General features: G+C 38.1%; 1 protein-coding gene across 4 annotated transcripts in view; it reads left to right on the top strand.

Annotated features, from left to right (window-relative positions):
• The window catches only part of WNK1 (WNK lysine deficient protein kinase 1), a 150,033-nt gene that overhangs the window by 113,257 nt on the left and 11,922 nt on the right, over positions 1 to 24,854 (top strand). The window contains exons 9-24 of one of the 4 annotated variants that reach the window (XM_078075455.1): positions 320 to 403; positions 7,070 to 7,219; positions 8,413 to 8,871; positions 9,852 to 10,133; positions 10,825 to 10,913; positions 11,017 to 11,179; positions 11,592 to 11,708; positions 12,039 to 12,212; positions 12,421 to 12,478; positions 12,614 to 12,736; positions 13,280 to 14,727; positions 15,879 to 15,962; positions 18,313 to 18,396; positions 19,685 to 19,745; positions 22,170 to 22,228; positions 23,558 to 24,219. In XM_078075455.1, the coding sequence (XP_077931581.1) occupies positions 320 to 403; positions 7,070 to 7,219; positions 8,413 to 8,871; positions 9,852 to 10,133; positions 10,825 to 10,913; positions 11,017 to 11,179; positions 11,592 to 11,708; positions 12,039 to 12,212; positions 12,421 to 12,478; positions 12,614 to 12,736; positions 13,280 to 14,727; positions 15,879 to 15,962; positions 18,313 to 18,396; positions 19,685 to 19,745; positions 22,170 to 22,228; positions 23,558 to 24,219 (4,097 nt within the window). The remainder of the gene's footprint in view (positions 1 to 319; positions 404 to 7,069; positions 7,220 to 8,412; positions 8,872 to 9,851; positions 10,134 to 10,824; positions 10,914 to 11,016; positions 11,180 to 11,591; positions 11,709 to 12,038; positions 12,213 to 12,420; positions 12,479 to 12,613; positions 12,737 to 13,279; positions 14,728 to 15,878; positions 15,963 to 18,312; positions 18,397 to 19,684; positions 19,746 to 22,169; positions 22,229 to 23,557; positions 24,220 to 24,854) is intronic. The other 3 variants (XM_078075456.1, XM_078075458.1, XM_078075457.1) reach the window with 3 other exon arrangements.

Genomic DNA, 24,854 nt, shown 5'->3' with positions numbered 1-24,854 from the left:
ATTATATTTTCAGTAAGAATTTTATTTTGAATTTTAGTATTTTGGCCAGGTAAAATTATAGCCGGAGCACAGCAGTAGTAGGTTTTAACCATCAGTGGTTTTTGTGTGGGATCAGGATATGCTCTGTGATGTAATCCTTCTCTAACCTTTTCTTACAAAAGATGCCCCAGTGGTCTCTCCCATACGTACTTAATCAAGCTAATACTTTATTTTGCTCAAGCACACTCTCAGGAGTTTAAATATTTATTGCAAAAGCCTGACCTCTCTATATATTTACGTAGGGCTTCGCTAATTTGTTGTATTCACTTCTTTCCTTCAGGCACAGGGGCAAAGCCAGGGTCAACCATCCTCAAGTAGCTTAACAGGGGTTCCATCTTCCCTACCCATACAACATTCTCAGCAGGTGAGAACAACTCATTGCTACATTTTATGGATTAACAGTAGCTAAAACACTGTTTAACATCTTTTCATGAATTAGATTCCTGATGTAAATAAAGGCTTGCTATGTTTTTGAAAGAAAAATCAAGAGGCATAACATTTCTTGTGTTCTTGTGTTTCTAAAAAGATTTTAGAAAATCTTCTCTTTTGTTTAATGTATTTTTAAACTACTAAATTAGACATAGCATTGAAATTCAAAGGAATCATTGTTAACTGATACATTATTCATCTGCCATCTGAAATAGATGATTCTACACATAATTTAACAGTACAAAGAATATCAATTTTGTTTTTATATTTGTGACTTACCCTTTTATGAGCATTTTGCCATTGCTTTCATTGTATTTGACTCTACTAATGCTAAACTCCTATTTAATTATTTCTAACCTGTGGGATGGGATATAAGATTTTATGCTAAGAGAAACTGAACAACTACTTTAGGAACTTTTAAAACATTGCTTAAACTTTTGATTTGGGGAATATAATTCCCCAGGGTTCAAGGAGCTCAAAAAATTAGTACAGTGTTGATGTATTCAACAGCAAAACTACTAATTCTAAAATTAAACATCTGTAGTTCAGTACTGATATTAGTTAATAGTAATTATTTGCATGGGAATAATGCTTTATTGGCACTATTGAATATTTATTAACTGTTTCAAATAAAATTTATAGTCACTACATGTGTCGTAAAAACTTCCTGATGAACTATTTCATTGATAGTTCCCTGCGAAGTGTGTTTTCCAACCACCAAATCATAAATTAGTTTCTCTATTAATTTTTTTAAACAACACTTTTAATTCTTATTACAAAATAGTCTCCTTCTAGTCCAGCATGTGATCACACAGTCATTTGATTCTAGTTTAAGATTAAATGTTCCTTGTACAGGATTAGTTTGGTTATGTGTTCATTTATTTGGTGACCCAACAGCCCTGTCTTCTAGAATTTGCTTTGTCTTGCTTTTGTTCTTGCAGAGAAGTAGCAGAATCTGTATATAATTATAGTTAAATTTGAGTAGTCATATTTTTGCCAACCTTAACAAATTCTATTTTAATTGTTATTAATAATCCCTAATAAGAATACAAACTAAGGGGCCCCTGGGTGGCTCAGTCAGTTAAGCATCTGACTCTTGATCTCAGCTCAGGTCTTGATCTCAGGGCCGTAAGTTCAAGCCCTGCATTGACTCCATGGTAGACACGAAGCCAACTTAAAAAATAGAATACAAATTAAAAGTTACATAAAGATGTTTGAGGACAGAAGCACTATCATGGATACCACTGTCCTCGTTTGTTTATCTTTGGACAGAGGCCAACACTAATAAACTGAGCAAATTTAAGTGTGTGCTCTGTTTTTCCTTTTCCAAAGGAATTTCTTATATGTCTTATATGTGGGCATATATATGTATACTTACTAGCAAATAAAGATACTAGTTCATTGGTAAGAAAAATATGTGGGGGTAAAGGAGGGCAATGTGGTGGTAAAGGAGGGCAATTCCATAAATGTCAGGCTAAAAGAATTAGTTGACTCTTCTGGGAAAAAAATGTAAATATGGCTATTGCTATAATACAAAATTTATGTGTCAGTGATGCTTTTTTAAGATAGTTTTATTTTGTGAATTATTTTAAATATAGGATGGTGTTTAAGTTGAGTAGAACCATAAAACTGAGCCCTCAATTTACATAAATACATGCAGTCTAGAATACTTCACTTTTTCAGGATTACATAGCCAGTAAGTGGATAGAACTAAAAACTACAAGTCAGAATTCAACATTTCTAGAATAGTGAGGGTTTTTTTGGTATTAAAGTTCTACAGGGACTTCTGATTCTGCAGAGGTGCTCAAGAAGCTGCATTTATTTGTTTCAGCTACTGAGGTTTCATGTATATTTTTAAAAAGGTTGTAAGCCCTTTGTACTATATGGGTAGGCAGAGGGAGAGGGAGAAGCAGGCTTCCCGCTGAGCAGGGAGCCCAGTTTGGGGCTCGATCCCAGAACTCCAGGATCACAACCTGAGCTGAAGGCAGACGCTTAACCGACTGGGCCACCCAGGCGCCCCAGGTGTTTATTTTTAGAGGTGAGTTTCACTTTACATACTATCAGTTTCCAACCCCATCTTAGGAAACCGTATCTCTAGTTTTATTAGAGTGAGGAAAGAAAAGTACTTTAGCTAAAATTTATTTTATTTCATGGGTTTCTGGAATGTAACCAATAAGGGATTGCTTTTTTCATGTTTTTATCAAGAGTCCTTTCTAGTGCTATGCTGTATCTTAATGAGGTACCAAAAAATAGCTTCCTCCTACTAGAAAACTTAGTATTTCTTTGCCATATGCCATATAGGCCGTAACCCAGCCTACTTACTAATTTCTTCCAAAGGGTCTATCAAGATAGACTGATCAGATATCACTACTTTCAGAGGAGCCTAAATAATCTAGTAAACATATCTGTCAACTCCTACAAAACAAATAAGTGTGGGGCGCCTGGGTGGCTCAGTCGTTAAGCATCTGCCTTCGGCTCAGTTCATGATCCCAGGGTCCTGGGATCAGGCCCCTCATCGGGCTCCCTGCTCAGTGGGAAGCCTGCTTTTCCCTCTCCCACTCCCCCTACTGTGTTCCCTCTCTCACTGTGTCTCTGTCAAATAAATAAATAAAATCTTTAAACATAAAAAAAAAACAAGTAAGTGTAGTAGGTAAGATTATATTCAATGTGCAAAGCACTTTGCCTATATTTTTATTTAATTCTTATATGAACCCTATAAGTATACTGTTGTTATTTTCATTGTGCAGATGGGAAGGCTGAGATAAGATCTGGAAAAGAGTAATTTATCCAAGCTTATACAACTTATGAGAGGTAGAAACAATTTAAATCCAAGTTGCCTAACTCCACAACTCACTGGTTAACTACATCCCATTTATGACATAAAAAGAGATAAATTACATCACTTTCATGCAGGGAGGGGGGATATCAAGAAGGCTTTATGAAAGCGATAGCATTTTTTTTTTTAAGATTTTATTTATTTGACAGAGAAAGACACAGCGAGAGAGGGAACACAAGAAGGGGGAGTGGGAGAGGGAAAAGCAGGCTTCCCGCCGAGCAGGGAGCCCGCTGCAGGGCTCAATCCCAGGAGCCTGGGATCATGACCTGAGCCAAAGGCAGACACTTAACAACTGAGCCACCCAGGCACCCCAAGAGATAGCATTTAAACTGGACTCTGATTATACATTAAACTCAGATGTAAGAATAAAGAATATTCTAGACCAAAAGGGAAGGGGGGGGGGGGACAGTGTAAGCAAGAGAAAAAGCACAAAGGTAGAAAAATTTAAGACAGAAACAAACCTTTTAGTTCAGTTTAGCTGGAACATAAATAAGTGAATATAAGGTTCATAGAAGAGCTGTTTGAGTCCAAATCTTGATGTAAGCATGGGGTGAGAGAGGTAATCATATGCCCATATATAATGGAATTTTTTTCCTCATATTTTCCCCTTTCCCTTAATAAGGAAGGGAATCAGCATATATTTAAACCTTTAGCATACTTCTATATTACAGGCTTTCACTGTCCTTTATTTTGAACAGTAACCAAAAAAAAAATGTTAATGGAATAAAATAAAACGTGAAAACACATGTGCCTGTAAGGACCTTAAAATAGTATATGTAGTTGGAAATGTTTATAGACAGTATCTGACAGAATTGGTTTTAAAATAAAAGCCAAGAAGTTAAACATAGATTTGGTCCTTATTCTTAGGAGAACAACTTGACTATTCCAGGTGCTATATGTCATTGTAAACAACTTGCTTAAAGATCATTTTAAGGAGTTAATACAAAGATTACATGAATATAAACCTGTAAGACAAAAGCAAAAAAAAAAAAAAGAAATCCAGCTGTCCTAGTATTTTTTTTAAGATTTATTTATTTATTTTAGAGAGAGAGAGAGAGCAGGGCTGGGGAGGGGCAGAGGGAGAGGAACAGAATCTCAAGTAGACTCCTCATCGAGTGCGGAGCCTGCTGTGGGGCTCAATCCCATGACCCTGAGATCATGCATGACCTGAGCTGAAATCGAGAGTCAGACACTCGGGCACCTGGGTGGCTCAGTCGTTAAGCGTCTGCCTTCGGCTCAGGTCATGATCCCAGGGTCCTGGGATCGAGCCCCGCATCGGGCTCCCTGCTCAGCGGGAAGCCTGCTTCTCCCTCTCCCACTCCCCCTGCTTGTGTTCCCTCTCTCGCTGTGTCTCTCTGTTGAAAAACAAAACAAAACAAAAAAATCTTTAAAAAGAGTCAGACACTCAACTGACTGAGCCACCCAAGTGCCCCAACAGCTGTCCTCATATTATTCATGATGCTTGTCACTGCAAATTTTACCTCAAGACACAAGTTACAGGGAAAGTATTATGCTATGCTCCAGAAAACTGGAGGCTTCACAGTATAGCTGCAGTGAAGATAAAGAGACTGGTTTATTGTGTGGGAAGAATTTGAGAGAGGTGGAGCAGTATTTCTAAGGTAATACATTTATGTAATGTGCCATCTTATTTAGGTGTGTAAATTAATGACTTACATAATGGGTAGTGTTGCAGTGTAAATCCCTTAAAGTTAAAATATATTCAGGTTGACCAAAAAGATTTTCTAGTTTCTTTCTTAGTGGAAATATGGAAAATTATTTTATATTCAGAGTTGCCTTATATTTGGATATATATGATATATCTTAGTTGCTGAAAATAAATGTTACATAATTCGGTCGCCATTTGCTCCTGATTTAAAAATGTTAAAATAAGAATACGTTGTCAGAAAAAATTAAAGAATAAAACAAACATATGACTGCTGTCACCATCTTGTTTCAGCATTTTGGAGGGTGATTTTAATTGATACAATAAGAACAAAGTAAGAAATATCAGGAGAGCAAAAATCTTATTTGCACGTTATCATCTAACAAAATCTAGGATGTTCATGAAGGTGGCCAGATTCATAATATACATATAAAACAAATAAAAACAAGTCCTGGGGATGCAATGTATAGCATAGTGACTACAGTTGCTGTAGTAGTGTATATTTGAAAGTTACTAAGAGAGTAGATCTTAAACATTCCCATTGCAAGAAAAAAATTGTAACTGTGTGGTGATAGATGTTAACTAGGTTTATTGTGGTGATAGATGTTAACTAGGTTAACTAGGTGATAGATCATTTCACAATATATGCATATATTGAATCATTATATGTCAATTAAATTTATTTTTGTATATACCCACACATATAAACAAATAGCTTATCTTTTTACCAGCAGTAGCCAATTAGTTGTATAGACCAGGATATATGTAAAAGGCTACTGGTTGCAGCATTATTTTAAGTAGCAAAAGAAAAAAATAAAAATGTTCATTTTTAGGATATTGATGCCATTGATAAATGAGAATAGCATGTTAGAGAACAGTATTTATAGAATGGGCATGCTTTTGTTTCAGAAAACATGTCATTGTGTGTAAATGACCACTTACAGGGGTGCCTGGGTGGCTTAGTCGGTTAAGCGTCTGCCCAACTCAGGTTATGATCCCAGGATCCTGGGATCGCCCCATGTCAGGCTCCTCGCTCAGCGAAGAGCCTGCTTCTCCCTCTCCTTCTGCCTCCCACTCCCCCTGCTTGTGCAGGCGCACTCTCCTCCTCTGTCAAATAAAATCTTTTTTTAAAAATGATCACTTATATGTAGAGAAAAATCCATAAAGGTGATGACCAAACCACTAAATAGTTTGCCTCTGGAGATACGGGGCTAGGGTATTTCATTTAACTTGATAATCTGATAGGTTAGTTAAATTTTTTATTACAAACAGCTGTTGTTTTTGTATTAATAACAATTTTAAATTACTTGTAGGTATTAGTCTTGAAAGTCAGCTATGAAGTTCAGATTTTTGCTGGGTTAGTGAGAGCCATTAATTTATTACAAAATTTACAATTATGTGCCATGCGTTAAGTTTAAGTGTATTATACTAGAATGCCTAGCACATGGTTGATTCCTAAATGTCACTTATTCCCTTTGTCCTACTTTGAATTGAGTGATAGTGTTATTTTCAAAGAAGGAAATACCTTTTGGCAGTAAAATGAGCAGTCTCTAAGGTATTAGAACTAGTAAATGGTAGAGCTAAATTTCCACATTCAGTGCTTTTCTCAGTATTTCTCAATAGCTGTAATCAGAGCTATTCTTCAAATTAGCTACACAGTTGATAAAATAGAGTAAGAGAAAGATTAAAGTAGGAGATTGGATTTGTTTAACAGGACCAAAGTGTGAGAGGTGATAACCAAGAAATAGAGTGAAAAAATGGGGAACGGGGGTTGGAGGAGAGAGGATCTATTTGGATATGTTATCTAAAGGTCTTTGTGAATGACCTGCTATTGAGGTAAGAGGGATGATAGGTGAAGAACCAGTGGTGACTCAAATTATGAAACATTGGTTAATTGCTCTTGGTTGTACCATCACAAACAAACAATACCAGAGGAAAGAGAGAAATAAATGTAAAGGGCAATTGATGAATTTGGGTTTATGCATGTCTTGATTACTAATACTGTCATTTACAGATACAGAAGACCTTAGGCAAACATATTTCCTTAGACCCATGCCATTAATGACTTGAAATAAAACTGAATAATTCTATTTTATTTTCAGCAGCAGGGAGTACAGCAGACAGCCCCTCCTCACCAGGCAGTGCAGTATTCACTTCCACAGGCATCAGCCTCCAGTGAGGCCACTGCTGCACCACCGGTCAGTCAGTCTCAGGCTCCACAGGTCTTGCCTCCAGTATCAGCTGGAAAACAGGTAAACTCTCAATTTCTAAATAGATGCTAAAAACGAATCTCCATATAACTTTTTTCATGGATAGGTTTCTATCTTCTCTAATGGTGAAATACCAAATTTGGTTATATTCACCCCAGAAATAATTGACATTTGTTCCTTTTGTGCACATGCATTGGTTAATATAAATAGGTACGTACTGACAGCATTCACAATCCAAAAATGTTTAACTTTTAGGTTTATTAGTCTAAAGGCCGTTTGACAGGTATTTGAACTGGTGGGTTAAATAACAGTGCTTATTGAATGAACCTGAACATTTTCTAGAATTGCGTCAGCCATAGCTGACATTCTAGGTTTACAACTATGCTGTATTTTTCGTGTAGATTTATGCATTGTTTCCTCCTCCATTGCCCACTGACAGTCATAAAAACCCCTTATATGGAATGATGTTTGTTCTAAGTCGTCCTTCTAATCACTTGGAAAGTGCCCTTTGGAAGGTATATTCTATTGAATGACCTTTTTTGACTTTAACATTGGGACTTGTCCTTGTATTTTGGCACAGTGTATTGTTTCTGTCATATTTCAGACAGATTGTAAAATGCACCATTATTTTATGTAGCCAAGTACTGACACACCATTAATTGCAAGATATCTCAGTTTCACAAATGTTAAAATGACCAGGTGGTAGAGAGGGATGATTGCATCCTAGAATCAGTGAAATACAGTACTTATATACCTACTTTCATGGCCAGTGTTAGGCTTCAGAATTGTAGAAGCAACATGGATTAGAATCTAATTCCAGGGAGAAGGAATTCATTTGAATTCCAGTAACTACTGTAATAGCAGTCATAGATTTAGTGACAACAAACATGCCAAAAGATTAGGGTATGTGAAATATATCTAAATAAATCTGTAAAAAAACAAAAAAAAAAACCTTTGCCTATGGAAGTGTCCTCTTCTTATTGTTAAATGATGAAGCATGAGCAAAATTTTCTACAACAGAAGATTTGAAACAGCCAGTCTATCAGCCTCTTTGTCTCCTATTATCCTTTCCCTATTCTTGTGTGGCAAATTAACTTACACTAATGTATGCAGGGTTTTGGGGGTTTTTTTTTTTCCTTCTTTTTGGCTAATACATAAATCTTGCTTTTGGCAGCCTTGCTTTTTTCTTTTTTTTTTTTAAAGTCTGTCTGTTTTGTTTTTCTTTACCTTCCCAGCTTCCAGTTTCCCAGCCAGTACCAACTATCCAAGGCGAACCTCAGATCCCAGTTGCGACACAACCCTCAGTTGTTCCAGTTCACTCTGGTGCTCATTTCCTCCCTATGGGACAGCCACTCTCTACTTCCTTACTCCCTCAGTACCCTGTCTCTCAGATTCCCATATCAACTCCTCATGTGTCTGCGGCTCAGACAGGTTTCTCATCCCTTCCCATTACGATGGCAGCTGGCATTAATCAGCCTCTGCTCACCTTGGCTTCATCTGCTACAGCAGCTGGGATCCCAGGGGGACCAGCTGTGGTTCCTAGTCAGCTTCCAACCCTTCTGCAGCCTGTGACTCAGCTGCCAAGTCAGGTTCACCCACAACTTCTGCAACCAGCAGTTCAGTCCATGGGAATACCAGCTAACCTTGGACAAGCTGCTGAGGTTCCACTTCCCTCTGGAGATGTTCTATACCAGGTATTGTGTTGGCTAGCAAAAAGGAGGGCACCAGAGGGTTTGGTTCTAATAGACCATCAAGGACTTGAAAACCTAATAGTTGAATATCAGAGTAACTAGCAATAACAAAGGTGTAGCTGATATCATCTAGAGAAGCTAGTAGAGTAAAATTCAGAGAAAAGATAGGGTAATGATGTCTGATGATTCATTTCCATTTTTCTTAAGACACTTCTTAGAGAAGGATGGTTCTGTTCTCTCTATTTGATGTAAGCTGACTGAATGCTAGATATGGCTAATAATATATCAGGGTACTCTTTTTTTATAGGTAGGGTTAATAGAGTAGCCAACGTGGTACCAATAAAAAGCTTCAGATTATCCTGTTATGATATGACTAGAATGACTGATACTTTGAAGAGTTTTTGCATTCTCCCACTTAAGATTACCTAGAAAGTTGATATTTTTCTAAAAAGAATTATGTTTGGGGGCGCCTGGGTGGCTCAGTCGTTAAGCGTCTGCCTTCGGCTCAGGTCATGATCCCAGGGTCCTGGGATCGAGCCCCACATCGGGTTCCCTACTCGGCGGGAGGCCTGCTTCTCCCTCTCCCACTCCCCCTGCTTGTGTTCCCTCTCTCACTGTGTCTCTCTCTGTCAAATAAATAAAATCTTTAAGAAAAAAAAAAAAAAAAGAATTATGTTTGTTCCTCCTGTTTAATCTCCAGGAGGGCAAAACCCAGCAATTTATAGTTGTAGAGTACTGTCCCCTAAATTGAAACCGGTCTACCATTTCAAGAATCATGTTTAAATCTTCTTTAAATTATTAGAGATTGGGCTACTACTATTCTTCTTTGCTGTGTGCTTTCTTTTTTTGTTGGGGTCTTTGGGGGTTTTTTTTGGTGTTTTGTTTGTTTGGTTTGTTTGTTGGGTTTTTTTATGCATGTCTTACTGTTTTGCTAATTTGATGACCCAACCTGCACTAACTCACCTTCCTCATTTCTGTCACAGGGCTTTCCACCTCGACTGCCACCACAATACCCAGGAGATTCAAATATTGCTCCCTCTTCCAGCGTGGCTTCTATTTGCATCCCTTCTACAGTCCTATCCCCTCCCATGCCGACAGAAGCACTGGCTACACCGGGTTACTTTCCTACAGTGGTGCAGCCTTTTGTGGAATCAAACCTTTTGGTTTCTGTGGGCAGTATAGGAGGACAGGTTCAAGTGTCCCAGCCAGCAGTGAGTTTAGCACAGCAAGCCCCCACTACATCCTCCCAGCAAGCAGCTCTGGAGGTAAATGGAATTACTGCATGTTTATATATAAAACATATATACACATGGGATAATTTGACAAAGAAAAAACATAGGTTCCCCTGTTTTAGAACTCAGTTGGAGACTATTTTCAAACTAACTTCTAAATGACTTTTTCTTCCAGCAGAATGAAATGCCAATGTGGGGGCCTTGTTGCCACTGGCTGTTCTGTTGGGAAGTGAGTGTGCTTTGGAGAAGATTAACCCTATTAGCACTTCACTTCTCTAGCTAGTACTTTAGCCATTATTCTTGTCCTTTCACAAAGTCTTGCCATTGGCAGTCATAAAAGTATCTTATCCTGCTGTGCTCCCAGTAATCATTTTTGCCCTACTAGGAGAAAGATCTGAATCTTTGCACTTTGCTCTGCCTGCCCTGTTGCACACTTCTAGGAAGATGCTGGCTGCATGCAAGTTGTACTTTCTCACTACCTAGCAGCTATGTCGGCTGATGTCACACCATGCAGTCTATACCAGAGACTTAGTTTTAGAAACTTCCTTTGGAATTTTAAGACCACTGTCTCTAGATGCTGAATACAGAGAATACTAGTAAATTTAGTGCTTCTAGGACTTAGACGGGGGATAAGGAAAAATAAAAAAGAGTAGCTTATTGGAGATAATGAATAATAAATAAAATGTATTACTGCCAAGATTTGCATTATTCTTTCTATTTACAGAGTACTCAGGGAGTCTCTCAAGTTGCTCCTCCAGAGCCAGTTCCAGTGGCACAGGCACAGCCTACCACTTTGGTCTCCTCTATAGACAGGTATGTAAAAGTAAAATTCTCCTTTCTTGACTGGTAGGTAGGATGATCTAAAACTTCAAAATATTAAACCTTTAAACACTTAACTTTTTTTTTTTCTTCAAAGTGCACATTCAGATGTTGCTTCAGGAATGAGTGATGGCAATGAGAATGTCCCATCATCCAGTGGAAGGCATGAAGGGAGAGCTGCAAAACGGCATTATCGAAAATCTGTTAGAAGTCGCTCTCGTCATGAAAAGACTTCACGTCCAAAATTAAGAATTTTGAATGTAAGTTTTACTAATTTGTGGGTTTCGTATAGTTACTTAATATCATTTAAATATTTCTAAGGCTCAGGTGTATTGATGAAAGTTTGGAATTTTCTAATCACCCAATAATATTGGTAAATTCCATATTTTTATAGTAAGACATTTATTTACTTTTTAGAAAAAGAGTTTTAATTTGTAGAACAGAGACTTTACATTCCTTCCAGACCCTTCAGTGGAAGATGAGGAAGTAGCCCAAGGGCTGGTATTTTCTTAATGTTTTCTTGCTACCAGTTTAAGAGGTAAATACCAACAAGTCTTTAAGTGGTAACATCAGGCTTAAGTTCAAGTGATAATCTGCATTCTTTTCTCAAATTCAGTAACAGCATTGAATATGGCTTCTGCAATATTAAGTACCTTTTCTTTTTCTTTTTAGGTTTCAAATAAAGGAGACCGGGTAGTAGAATGTCAGTTAGAGACTCATAATCGGAAAATGGTTACATTCAAATTCGATTTAGATGGTGACAATCCTGAGGAGATAGCAACAATTATGGTATGTCTGCATTTGGAGCTCCAGATTTTGCTTTAGTACTTTTTCAGTATCCACTGCCCTAAGAAAATGTGCGGTATTTTGTAATCTCTTTTGACAGTTATGTATTTATTTAAACGTGAGTATAATTAGCACACCAAACATGTGATTTAGAGATATTTTTGTCTAGGACATGTCTCACTCTAGGTATTGAAGAACTAACTTACATAGCAAGTAAATAATGATACAGGTGGTATGCAGATAGGACAAAAGTTATGAATAAGTGGCAACTGGAATGACTTAAAACATGAGTAACACTGTACTAAACAGACTGACATCACATTTCTTCTGCAGGTGAACAATGACTTCATTCTAGCAATGGAGAGAGAGTCATTTGTGGATCAAGTACGAGAAATTATTGAAAAAGCTGATGAAATGCTCAGTGAGGATGTCAGTGTGGAACCAGAGGGTGACCAGGGATTGGAGAGTCTGCAAGGAAAGGATGACTATGGCTTTGCAGGTTCTCAAGTAAGTTCACCATTCCCATAGAGAAGCTTTATTTATTTAAAATAATGCTGTGGTGTTAAATCTGCCATGCACAATGGTCAGTGATACCACATTATATCTATGACTGAGATTATCAAACATTTATGTTCTCTCTGCATGTGGCCATTTGCTTTGCCCAATCTTTAAGATTGTGTTTGAGAATGAATTTGATCACTTTTGTTTGTTGTAGAAATTGGAAGGAGAGTTCAAACAACCAATTCCTGCATCTTCCATGCCACAGCAAATAGGTGAATTTCTTTTCTTTCCATGTTTGCTTTTACCTTTGACCTAAGAAGTTGTATGTATACTAATAATGAAATCTTGAAATCTCATGTTGGTGACAATATATAAATAATGCAATTACGTGGTTTCTTTTTAACCAGGCATTCCTACCAGTTCTTTAACTCAAGTTGTTCATTCTGCTGGAAGACGGTTTATAGTGAGTCCTGTGCCAGAAAGTCGATTACGAGAACCAAAAGTTTTCACTAGTGAAATATCAGATACAGGTAAGGAATTGCTTCTACCACAAACTTCTATTACTCCTACAGTATCTCTGCTATATTGGAAGTTTGGTTATCAAGCAGTACAAATGATGACATAGACAATAAAGAAGAGTAGAAAGTTAAGATTATAAACAATAGACAAACATATGGGGGAGGGAAATAGATGATGAATAGAGAGGATTAAAAGACAAGAGCCAGAGAGGAGAAGGTACTAGATGCAGCCTGTGTAATAGATACTGTATCCATACAGTAGTATGTGTTTGTTTCTCCATTTAGGATTATTGTAGATGCTTTGTGGTGACTTAGTTTTCCTTTTTTCCTCTTTATTAAATTTTTTTGCCCCTAGAAATAGATCTTCATACAAGCTAACTTATTTTGATCAAACTGCTCTTTTACTTTACTGTTTTAGAGCCTGTCATTTCCTTAGAAGTTTTAAACCTTGTTGGTATGTGGCAATGTTGGTAATTGCAAAATAGATTGTTAGGACAATTTTGAGTCCACCCTTTTAAAATGGACTGGTTCTGAATTTTGTGTTTTCCTTTGCAGTTGCTGCCTCTACTTCTCACGGCGCTGGAATGAACTTGTCTCACTCTGCTTCATCTCTTAGCCTACAGCAGGCCTTTTCTGAACTTAGACATGCCCAAATGACAGAAGGACCCAACACGGCACCTCCCAACTTCAGTCATACAGGACCAACATTTCCAGTAGTCCCTCCTTCCATGAGTAGCATTGCTGGAGTCCCAACCACAGCAGCAGCCACACCTTCAGTGTCAGTCCCTGCAACTAGCAGCCCTCTTACTGACATTTCCACATCAGTAATTCAGTCTGAGATTCCAGTGCCCACTGAAACAGGGATTGGTGGAGTTGCCACCTGCACAGGTGTGATGCCCTCAAGTGGTCTCCCCGTACCACCTGTATCTGACTCACCAATATTTTCCACTGTGGCTTCGAGCATCACAGTACCTGCAGTTGTCTCGATATCAGCAACATCCCAGCCAGTTCAGGCTCCCACATCTGGGGGCGCTGTTTCTAGCATAGGCACTTTGCCCTCTATACCGGTTGCAACAACTTTAGCCCCTGCAGTGGGCAGTGCTGCTGCCCCGGGTGCTAAGCCCCCGCCTGTACTGTCGCAGCAGGTGGCAGGCAGTACTGCTGGCGCAGCCACGTTAGCCTCTGTTCCTGCCACCACTCCGTTCCCAAGCTTAGCTTCACAGCCGTCTCTTCAGCTTAGCAGTAGCACCTCTGCTCCGACTCTAGCTGAAACAGTGGTGGTTAGTGCACACTCACTAGATAAAACATCTCATAGTAGTACAACTGGATTGGCTTTGTCCCTCTCTGCCTCGTCTTCCTCCCCTGGAGCAGGATTATCTAGTTCCATTTCTCAGCCTGGTGGGATGCATCCTTTGATCACCCCATCAGCTATAGCTTCTACTCCTGCCCTTCCTCAAGCAGCAGGACCTACTTCTACACCTTTATTACCCCAAGTACCTAGTGTCCTACCCTTGGTACAGCCTGTTGCCAGTGTGCCTGCCGTGCAGCAGACACTAATTCACAGTCAGCCTCAACCAGCTTTACTTCCCAACCAGCCCCACACTCACTGCCCTGAAATAGATGCCGACTCACAGCCCAAAGCTCCTGGAATTGATGACATAAAGACTCTAGAGGAAAAGCTGCGGTCTCTCTTTAGTGAACACAGCTCATCTGGAGCCCAACATGCGTCTGTCTCACTGGAGACTTCACTGGTAGTAGAGACCACTGTCACACCAGGCATCCCAACCACTGCTGTTGCACCAAGCAAGCTCATGACTTCCACTACAAGTACATGCTTACCACCAGCCAGTTTGCCATTGGGTACAACCGGTTTGTCAGTTATGCCAGTGGTCCCACCGGGGCAGGTTTCTACCCCAGTCAGCTATGTGTCAGCCCCAGTCAGCGCGACACCAGGAGCGAAAGCTGGACCTGCTCCGTCGAAGCCACCTTTAACTAAAGCTCCAGTAAGATTCTTGTTCTGAAATAATTTGATAAATATGATCATTCTTCCCCCCACGCCCATAAGTGCATTTTTTCAACTCAGCCTTGCAAAGTAGAAATGTAGTTATAAAGACAGCCTGGCCTGTATTAGACATTCGGTATTTATTAAATAAATTGAAAATGATTTTACGATATATGTACGTTGAACACAAGATGCTTTTTTCTTTTGAAATATGGCAGGATTTGGGGATTAATTATACTGCCTGGTTTTCTAAGGATGTATAATAGGTACAATACAGACATCTCTTCCTAACTGGTACCAGCTAAAGAAATCTGTCTCTCAAAAGGAAGCTGAATGCTTCTGCTAGCAATTACACATAGCAATAGCAGTTCACAGCCTTTGTTTCAGTGAGAATGAAGCAGAAGCAAATTTTCTGCTTTGCTTAGATTCCACAGATACACAATTTGGGGTTTATAAAAAATTGGAAGTTGGCGATGAATTTTATACAGAGGAAAAAAGAATCTAATCCTAGGAATAAAATAACTAAAATATGTTTTCTAATTCTGCTGTGGTGGATTTCCTCTCATTCTGCCGTCTTCAGTCTCCCTGATCTGCTCCAAGTAACAAGATTGTGTTTTTTCTACTATATTCTGTGCTTCACTCATCTTTCTGCTTTGCCATTGACTGTAAAGTTCTTTCTATAGTAGGGTAATAATAGAGGCTGTGTACAAATTGTTTACTAGTAATAGTATCCTGATGACTTTTGTTATCAGACTTGACCTTTGGTTATTTCTGAACTGTATTGTTTTCTCAGAAAAATGTTTGTTTTAGGAAAAGCCTGATGATACTATGCCAAAACAGTGGCTCAAGAATACTGGACTATGCCTCTCATGTCCTTAAACCTTTGATTCTCTTTTCCCTAGGGAATAACCTTTTACTAAATTTTACTATTCATTTTATTGGTATGCAGTAGTAACCCCTATAACACTATCATGGTTATGATGTCCTTTATTTAAGATAGATATCAGAATATAAGCTAGGTGACAAGCATGTCTTAACTATAGATATATTTTACTCTTACGTTTCTACATTGGAATTAATTGATTTGCTCTCCAGTATGCAGTCTTTACTCTTAGTGTCTCATGGACTTGAATTTCCCTTCATTGTCTGTAGGTGCTGCCAGTGGGTACTGAACTTCCAGCTGGTACTCCACCCAGCGAGCAGCTGCCACCTTTTCCAGGACCTTCACTAACTCAGGTGCCCTGCCCCAAGACTTGGCAGATTTCTTTTTGTACCCCTACTTTTCTTTCACAAAGCTTACTTAAATTCTCCATTGCATGATCTTGGCTTCTGGCTTCTCTTTGGTTTTGACTTAGTAACAATTTTCTTTTAAAACAGTATAGGTAATTATCTAGGCCCTATTTAAAGTAAGAAGCTTCATAGTTCTCTTGTTCATAATATTGCTTCAAGTCATCTAGAAAACCTTTGATATTAATACTTTTTCATATTTTATGAAGGAAGAAAATGGCAAGGTTTACATTTTACCAGACAAATATAATTCTTCTCATTCACAGTTTTGTGGAGTGAAATTGCATCTAAGGACTGAGATTAGGTTCTAGAGTACTCTGGAAGTAAAAACTTACAAGTAATCAAAATTAACTTTGAAAGTTCCTTAAGAAAAGATACCACACTGATAACTGATAATGCCCCTTTTCTGTGAGTTCAACCAGTTTTTTCTTGAATGTTTGACATTTCTTTCATTGACAACCTAATAAAGTAATTGGCTTATGTATAGGTGGATATAAGGGTCATGCTTCATGAAAAATACGTATTATATCTTTCAGTACAAAACCCACACAGCTCAATTAACATGAGATTACTCATACAGAAACTGAGACCAGTGACATGAATATTAATTCCCTATCTCACGCTCAGTTCTGATCATTGGGTAGAACTGCCTGCAATATTTAAATTATCATTTCCCTTTCCCACCCTACTCCACCACCCCACACATTTAGTTACCACCCTACTCCACCACCCCACACATTTCCCACCCTACTCTACCACCCCACACATTTCCCACCCTACTCCACCACCCCACACACATACCCATAAGGAAAGTACTTACTGTGAATTCATTATAATGCTGAAAAAGCTTCTGCCCTGAGACAGAGTAGTAAACATTGAAACTAAATCAGTGATTTACTTTAAAATTGTATCTAAGGAAAACATGATAAATTTCTAACTTGAGAAGTCTGACTTTATCCCTACTTATGTAATCCTAGATGTACAGTAGAACATAACTTAAAGAACTTGCCAGAATAAAGTAATAACTCCAAAGAGAACTCAATCCATCAGCCACTAAATTTTGGAAAAAATACATTGTGAAATTCTGTAAATTAGGGGTTTTACACCTATTTTCTCATTAAAAACATACATTGAGACTCCTAAGGGGGCTCAAATGTGACACAAAAGAGCAAATAAGATGGGGAGGGGGTGGTGAGGGTAAGTGGATAATGCCTGTATATAGAGGAAGGAAGATAAAGCTGCAGAAGAATAGGCTGATAGAAGCCAAGATAGATGTGGGATTACAGTCTGTGTCAAAGGTAAAAAGTTAACGGCCTTGGGGTGGATGGTAGTAAGACGTGGTTAACAGGATGGAATGTCCAAACCTCCAGTTCCTTCTTGCTGCAATCTGTAGGGTGTAAGAAGTATAGATTATTAAGACTTAAAGAAATATGGGGCGCCTAGGTGGCTCAGTCGTTAAGCGTCTGCCTTCGGCTCAGGTCATGGTCCCAGGGTCCTGGGATCAAGCCCCACATCGGGCTCCCTGCTAGGCGGGAAGCCTGCTGCTCCCTCTCCCACTCCCCCAGCTTGTGTTCCCTCTCTCACCATGTCTCTCTCTGTCAAATAAATAAATAAAATCTTAAAAAAAGGAAAAAAAATACTTAAAGAAATATCCCTTGATAGTGACAGGATATATTAATGCCATTCATAAAGACAAGTTCTCAGAAAGATGTACCAAACTGAAAGGAAAATAGGGGAACAGGTGATAGAATTAATCTACTGATAGATCTTGATACATTTATCAGAATTTTTTTTAAGATTTTATTTATTTGAGAAAGGGAGGCAGAAAGAGTGACAGAAATAGCAAGAGAGAACACGAGCAGGGAGGAGAGGGAGAAGCAGACTGCCCGCTGAGCAGGGAGCTGACACGGGGCTCCATCCCTGGACCCTGGGATCATAACCTGAGCCAAAGGCAGATGCCTAACTGACTGAGCCACCCAGGCGTCCCTATCAGAATGTTTTTAAAGAGAGGACAAATAGAAACTTTTCTATCACTTCAAGTAACATCAAACATAGAAGGTAAGAAGACTTCAAAACTGTAAAAACATAAATGTAACTGAATTTCTCTTAGGCTTGGGAAATTGACATAAATCATTTAAGCAATGTAAGTTAAATTTAGCATATTGAGTTTTATATTCAGTGAATAGATAATATGTTGTGTCAATCTAAAGCATCAAACAGTATTCGTATATAGATTGGCTATATATAGTGGCTCTGACTATGCCAAAGACCTCTATTTATTGTGCTTGTTTTCATTCAGTCCCAGCAGCCTCTGGAAGATCTTGATGCTCAGTTGAGAAGAACACTTAGTCCAGAGACTATTGCGGTGACATCCACAGTTGGTGTAAGTTTTGAAAATCTTGACGACATCTTTCCATAATCCTAATATATTATATTCCTAGAGCATACTGTAACCTATTAATACCATTAACACCTACAGAGTTAAAAGTATTAATTCAGAGTCTTTGCTTGTTCCAGCAAACAGAAATGAGGCAGATGAATGTAAGATTAACAACTGACCCAGTGGTGTGATTGTGGAAAAGATTTTATTTATTTGAAAGATACTTTTCTTGTCTTACCTCTGGCTAGAATTACACCATAGATCAATCCTATGGATTTTGCATTTATGCTTTGGAGGAAGCTGTACTTTTTTTTTTTTTTTTTTTTTTAGATTTCATTTATTTGACAGAGAGAGATATAGTGCGAGAGGGAACACAAGCAGGGGGAGTGGGAGAGGGAGAAGCAGGCTTTCTGCTGAGCAGGGAGCCCGATGCAGGGCTCAATCCCAAGACCCTGAGATCATGACCTGAGCCAAAGGCAGACGCTGTAATGACTGAGCCACCCAGGTGCCCCGGAAGCTGTACTTTAAGTTAAAAGTTTTAACTTCTTCCTTTTAAGCTTGTGACACAATGTTCTGATTAAAACTATTTTTCTTTGGGGGCGCCTGGGTGGCTCAGTCGTTAAGGGCACGCCTTTGTTTCAGGTCATGATCCCAGGGTCCTGGGATCGAGCCCCGCATTGGGCTCCCCGCTCAGCGGGAAGCCTGCTTCTCCCTCTCCCACTCCCCCTGCTTGTGTTCCCTCTCTCGCTGTGTGTGTCTCTCTCTCTGTCAAATAAATAAATAAAATCTTAAAAATATATATTTTTTTTTTCTATGAATACTCAAGTTAAACACTAAGTATCCCATGAGAAAAATGAAGAAAACAATATAGAAACAACTCAGGATTTCTTCCTTATAAAAACTTTTTTAGGGGCGCCTGGGTGGCTCAGATGGTTAAGCGTCTGCCTTCGGCTCAGGTCATGATCCCAGGGTCCTGGGATCGAGCCCCGCGTTGGGCTCCCTGCTTGGTGGGGAGCCTGCTTCTCCCTCTCCCTCTACTGTTCCCCCTGCTTGTGCTCTCTCGCTCTCTCTGTCAAATAAATAAATAAAATCTTTAAAAAAAAAAAACCTTTTTTTTTACATCAGACTTCTTTTTAGGCTGAAAAAAAAAAGAAAACTCCCTTGGATATAAGTGTTTCTTCACATATATTTCTTTTGCCCTTTATAAAGACCAGAGGAAAGGCAGCATGGCAAAAGTTTAAAGAGTGACTGAAGCTAAAGATTTTATGGTATCTGTGTGTATGTTTTGCAGCCTGTGTCCGTGGTGGCTCCAACAGCAGTTGCAGAAGCAGGAGCACAGCCTCAGAAGGATGGTGAGAAGCATCCTCTTTCTTATGTTACCATTTCCAGTCCTCTCTATAATCGATCATAGGGGTTACTATTTCAAAGACTTTCTTAAGAATGTAGGTGTATTTGAGATAGTTTTAAAAAACATTTTTATATATTTCATAACTGAGGAGCATCAATACTAATATCTAGACCATGTCATACTAGCAAATTAATGAGTCTTTTATATTGTTTTTTTTGTTTGATTTCAAGGGGGGCATGCAAAGGGTCATGATAGTTTCTCGGAATAAGACCCTTTGTTATTAGCTGGGCCAGATCCTTGCTAAGAGAGAGAGGAAATTGAGGCAGGCATACATACAAAAGTTAATTTACCTTAACCTCTTGGCTTTTGTGCCACTAGGTAGAGATAGAGATAATCTTAAATAACATGGATGGTAGAAATACAAATGTAAGATTTTAATCAGTTTAAGCATTTTTATCTATTTCTGGAGTCTTTAGAATTGGCATGTTCATATGTATATTCTCTTTAGGCATATTTCCAGCTTAATTTTGTAAAAATAACCCATACCAACAATTTAAAATTTTCATGAGCATGCACTAGGTCATAAGTTCATATCAGCAACTTCTTTTCTAAAGTTTTATTGTGAATCTCTTTTCATGACATCACCAGTCCCCCAGAAACTAGGAAATTTAAAGCTTTTATTTTCTGTCACCTTTTCCCTTAGAACCATTTATATTCAAAAGTGGAAATAATTCAATATGAGCTGTACTTACTCAGTGTGATTTTGTGGAGCACTTGCTTGATATTTTTCCTTTTTATATAGTTTATTCATTCTCCTCACTATCACCTACATAGATATATTTCCCTGTATAACTATTAGTAAGATTTACCTGGAATGCTCAGCTTTCTTTCTTCCTTAAATTCTAAATTTCACTTCAAACCTCTCTGAATTATTTTCAAGACAATTATATTCTGAATTAGCTCTCTCATTTTAAAAGAAGTGACTTGACAATCAGTGGAACAGACCAGAAAAGTCTAGAAATGGACAAACTGTAAGAGAATGTAGAATATGAAAAAGGTGGGCTTTCAACCAAAATAAATTCCAAATGGATCAAAGATAGAAAATGATACTGTAAAACAGTACTGTAACAAAACATAAAAGGAATCTTTTTCTTTTTCTTCTCCCTTTTCTTTTTTTTAACTGTCTAGAGCAGGGTCAACAAACTTTCTGTAAAAGGCCAAGTATATGTTTCAGGCTTTGCTGGCTGTATAGTCTCTGTCACAATTTCTTGAATCTCCTATTGTAGCCCAAAAGCAGCATAGACGATACATGAATGAATGAGTTTTGCTCTGTAGTCTAACAATATTTATTTACAGAAACAAGCTATGGGCTGAATTTGGTCCATGATCATAATTTGCTGATCCCTGATGCAGAGACCGGTGTTATTACTACATTTAATACTCAGCCCAGAAGCAGTAATAGATTCAAAATTTTCTACATGGAAAAAATGCCATGAGGTCCAAAGAAAATAAAAAAACTGGGTTGGGGGGGATGTATTCATATCACAAAAAAGACTAGTAAGTGATAGTATTTCTTACCTCTCACTGGTAAATTCAGAAGTTTAATAGCCACTAGTGACTTGATACAACCTCTTTGGAGATCAGTTTAGTAATGTCTATCAAAGTTTTAAATGGGTATGATTCAGCATGTCCATTTTTAGGTATTTATTCCACAGATCTATAAGAAAATATTTGTTAGAGCACTTTTGTAATAGCAAGTTCTGAAAAACTTAAATGTCCATCAGCAGAAGTCTGCTTAAAATGTGGTACATTTGCATACATACAGTAGGCAGACAAACCTAAAACACTATGCAGCCATTTAAAAGAATAAGACAACGATATGGAATGCTGTCCAAGATACATTGTTAAAATATCAAAATCAGTGTTGTATAAAATACAACTTACTAGTTGTGTAAAATAAAGTGCTGGTATATGTCTACATTATCTCCAGGAAAAAAACCTCAGAGGGTTGTCCGTAGAGAGGAGGACCTACGTGACTTTAAAGTTGCTCAAAACTACCTATCAGTGATTCTGACACCTGTACTTCTTGTTCTAGGATTTTGCCTAAGTATTGCCTAAACCAGTTTATCATAGTGATTTTCAGTTAAAAATGGGTCTTTAATATCCTAGGTAAAATCTCATCCTTTCTCTTCGTTTACTTATATCTATCTTTGAGTTAAAGAATGAGTAATTGAATTCTTAGTGCCTGTTAACCATAGTTTTTGTAATATCTCTTCTTTTGTCCTTGCCTCAAACAGTTTTCCTCACCTGATACATAGTTTTATTTTGCTGTATTTCTAGCCAAAGGGAAAGGAAGCTAACTAAAAAGAGATACTAATTTAAGTTCTTTTTCTCCTCCATGTACTTGTTTCATTTTCTCATATTGTAGAAGGTCCTGTCCTAGCAACTAGTTCAGGAACTGGTGTTTTCAAGATGGGACGATTTCAGGTAAGACAACCACTTTTCCTTGCCTTGATTTCCTCTTTGGGTGAATAGGTATATAATAAAATTATTACTTAACTTTGGGACATAATTGCCAATTTAATGATATATCTCTTTTGTATAGCTCTTTATCATTTTCCCCTCTTAAAAATAATACATGCAAAAAAAAAAAAAATACATGCTAGGGTCCTTGGCTGGCTCAGTCGGAAGAGCGTGTGCCTCAGTCTCAGGGTCATGAGTTCGAGCCCCATGTTGGGGGAAGGGATTACTAAAAATAAGTAAATAAGTAAACTTTAAAAAATAATAATAATACATGCCAATTAAAGAAAATATAGAATACTTAGTATAGTAGAGAAACAGGAAATTATCTGCTCATCCCCCCACCCTTCCCCATCCAGGATTACTTTTTAGGGTGTGTGTTTCCTTCCATTCCTTTTTCTGTGCACATGTGTATATCTGCAGTTGACCCTGCTTCTTCTCTGAATATTTCGTGGCTTTTCCCCCCATCTTTTGTTAGTCATTAGGTTGTTTCTGATTTTTCCAACATAGTAAAGTAACAGGAAACATTTTTGTATATAAAAACACTTTCCATGTTTAGGATAATTTTTTAGGATTAATTTCTGAAGTGAAAGTACTGACTGAGCATCAGGTGACACCATATCATTATATTTTCCCAGCTGGTCCAGCTAGTGAAATTTTTTTTTTTTTAATTGCTTTCACAACTGCTTTCCAGTTATTCTCAGGATAGCACTGGGTGTTGGGGATAGTAGTGGATCCTCCTTATAGTCCCATTTGGTGTGTTGATTCTTGAAGCTTAGTTGGCATTTGTAGTTTTTATATTCACAAGCAACCTTCAAGATTCTATTCCCTGTTGTTATTTATATTTCCACAAAGACGTAAATCTAAGTCCTGTGTATAACATGAGATATGAAAGTAAATTATTTACTTAGTAAGCTTAGCCAGCTGCTGAGAATCTGTATATCTAATCTATACATCTCAGTACAGATTTGTTGTTTTCTATAATGATATTCCATTTATTTTCACAGTGAAGATGGAGGGACTTACGTAAAGACATTCTTTCCATATGTAAAGACTTATGTAAAGACATTCCAGCCTATTCACTGGAAAATAAAGTAATTTACTTGTTTAAGATTTTATTTTTTAAGTAATCGTACACCCAGTGTGGGACTTGAACTCAGAACCCCGAGATCAGGAGTCACATGCTCTACTGACTAAGCCAGCTAGATACCCCTCAATTTTTTTTTAAGGGCCATTTTAAAAAATTGAATATTGGAGACTTTGTTTTTTAATCTCAGTTTGGTCTCTTTCTATCAGGTTTCAGTTGCAATGGATGATGTCCAAAAAGAGGGTAAAAATAAGTCAGAAGATACAAAGTCTGTTCATTTTGAATCCAGTACTTCAGAGTCCTCAGTGCTATCAAGTAGTAGTCCAGAAAGTACCCTGGTGAAGACAGAGCCTAATGGGATAACCATCCATGACATCTCATCAGATATGCCAGATAGTGCCCACAAAACTCCTGCGTCGGAAGCAAAGTCAGAAACTGGGCAGCCTACCAAGGTAGGACGTTTTCAGGTGACAACTACAGCAGACAAAGTAAGTCGTTTCTCTGTATCAAGAACTGAAGACAAGATCACTGAGGCAAAGAAAGAGGGGCCAACAGCATCTCCTCCTTTTATGGATTTGGAACAAGGTGTTCTCCCTGCTGTGATACCAAAGAAAGAAAAGCCTGAACTGTCAGAGCCTTCACATCTGAATGGGCCATCTTCTGACCTGGAGGCCGCCTTCCTTAGCAGGGATGTAGATGATGGTTCAGGTAGTCCACACTCCCCCCATCAGCTGAGCTCGAAGAGCCTGCCTATCCAGAATCTAAGTCAAAGCCTTAGTAATTCATTCAACTCCTCTTACATGAGTAGTGACAATGAGTCAGATATTGAAGATGAAGATTTAAAATTAGAGCTGCGAAGACTACGAGAAAAGTAAGTATATTTTCTTCTGTGAAAGAATAATGGCAGAACTGTGTTAAGACCTAGCTCCTGGTGCCTAGATTAGTATTCTTTTCACTGCAATATGCTTGTATCTCATTGCTTTTAAAGAGAGGGTGATATGCAAAAGCTAGTTATCTGAATGTAGTTCTCCTTTGGTCTCTTATATTTATAAGGACCCATAGCATTTCTACTTCTAGAACTTCTTCACCTTTTGTTATATTGTTGTTTTTGTTAATAGCACTCTTTATCATTATTAACCTAATCTAATTTATTTACTAGTCTACCAAATGAATCTAGTAATGGCACTGGGATGTAGATTATGTTGGCAGGTTTTATAGGTCATATTTAATAAACTGGATCAAAGTAGCAATTCAGTACTCCTATGTATAGCCTCCAAAGTCAGGAAACCTTTTCTCCTAACACATTGTCAACTTATTTGTTGTTGTTTAGGAGCTTGTTGGAATTTGGCTTGGGTAATGGAGGCCAACAATATGAGATGACACACTAGAATTTCAAGGCAATAGAAATTAGGTTAAGTATACTGGGGTGGGGGGGAATTCATGAGTAAGTAATTACTTGAATGGAGGTTAAAGAATATGTTATTAAATCTTATTTGAACAAAAGTG

This window comes from Halichoerus grypus, chromosome 6 (assembly GCF_964656455.1).
Source record: "Halichoerus grypus chromosome 6, mHalGry1.hap1.1, whole genome shotgun sequence".
Lineage (NCBI taxonomy): Eukaryota > Metazoa > Chordata > Mammalia > Carnivora > Phocidae > Halichoerus > Halichoerus grypus.
This window is presented reverse-complemented; position numbering and strand designations above follow the sequence as displayed.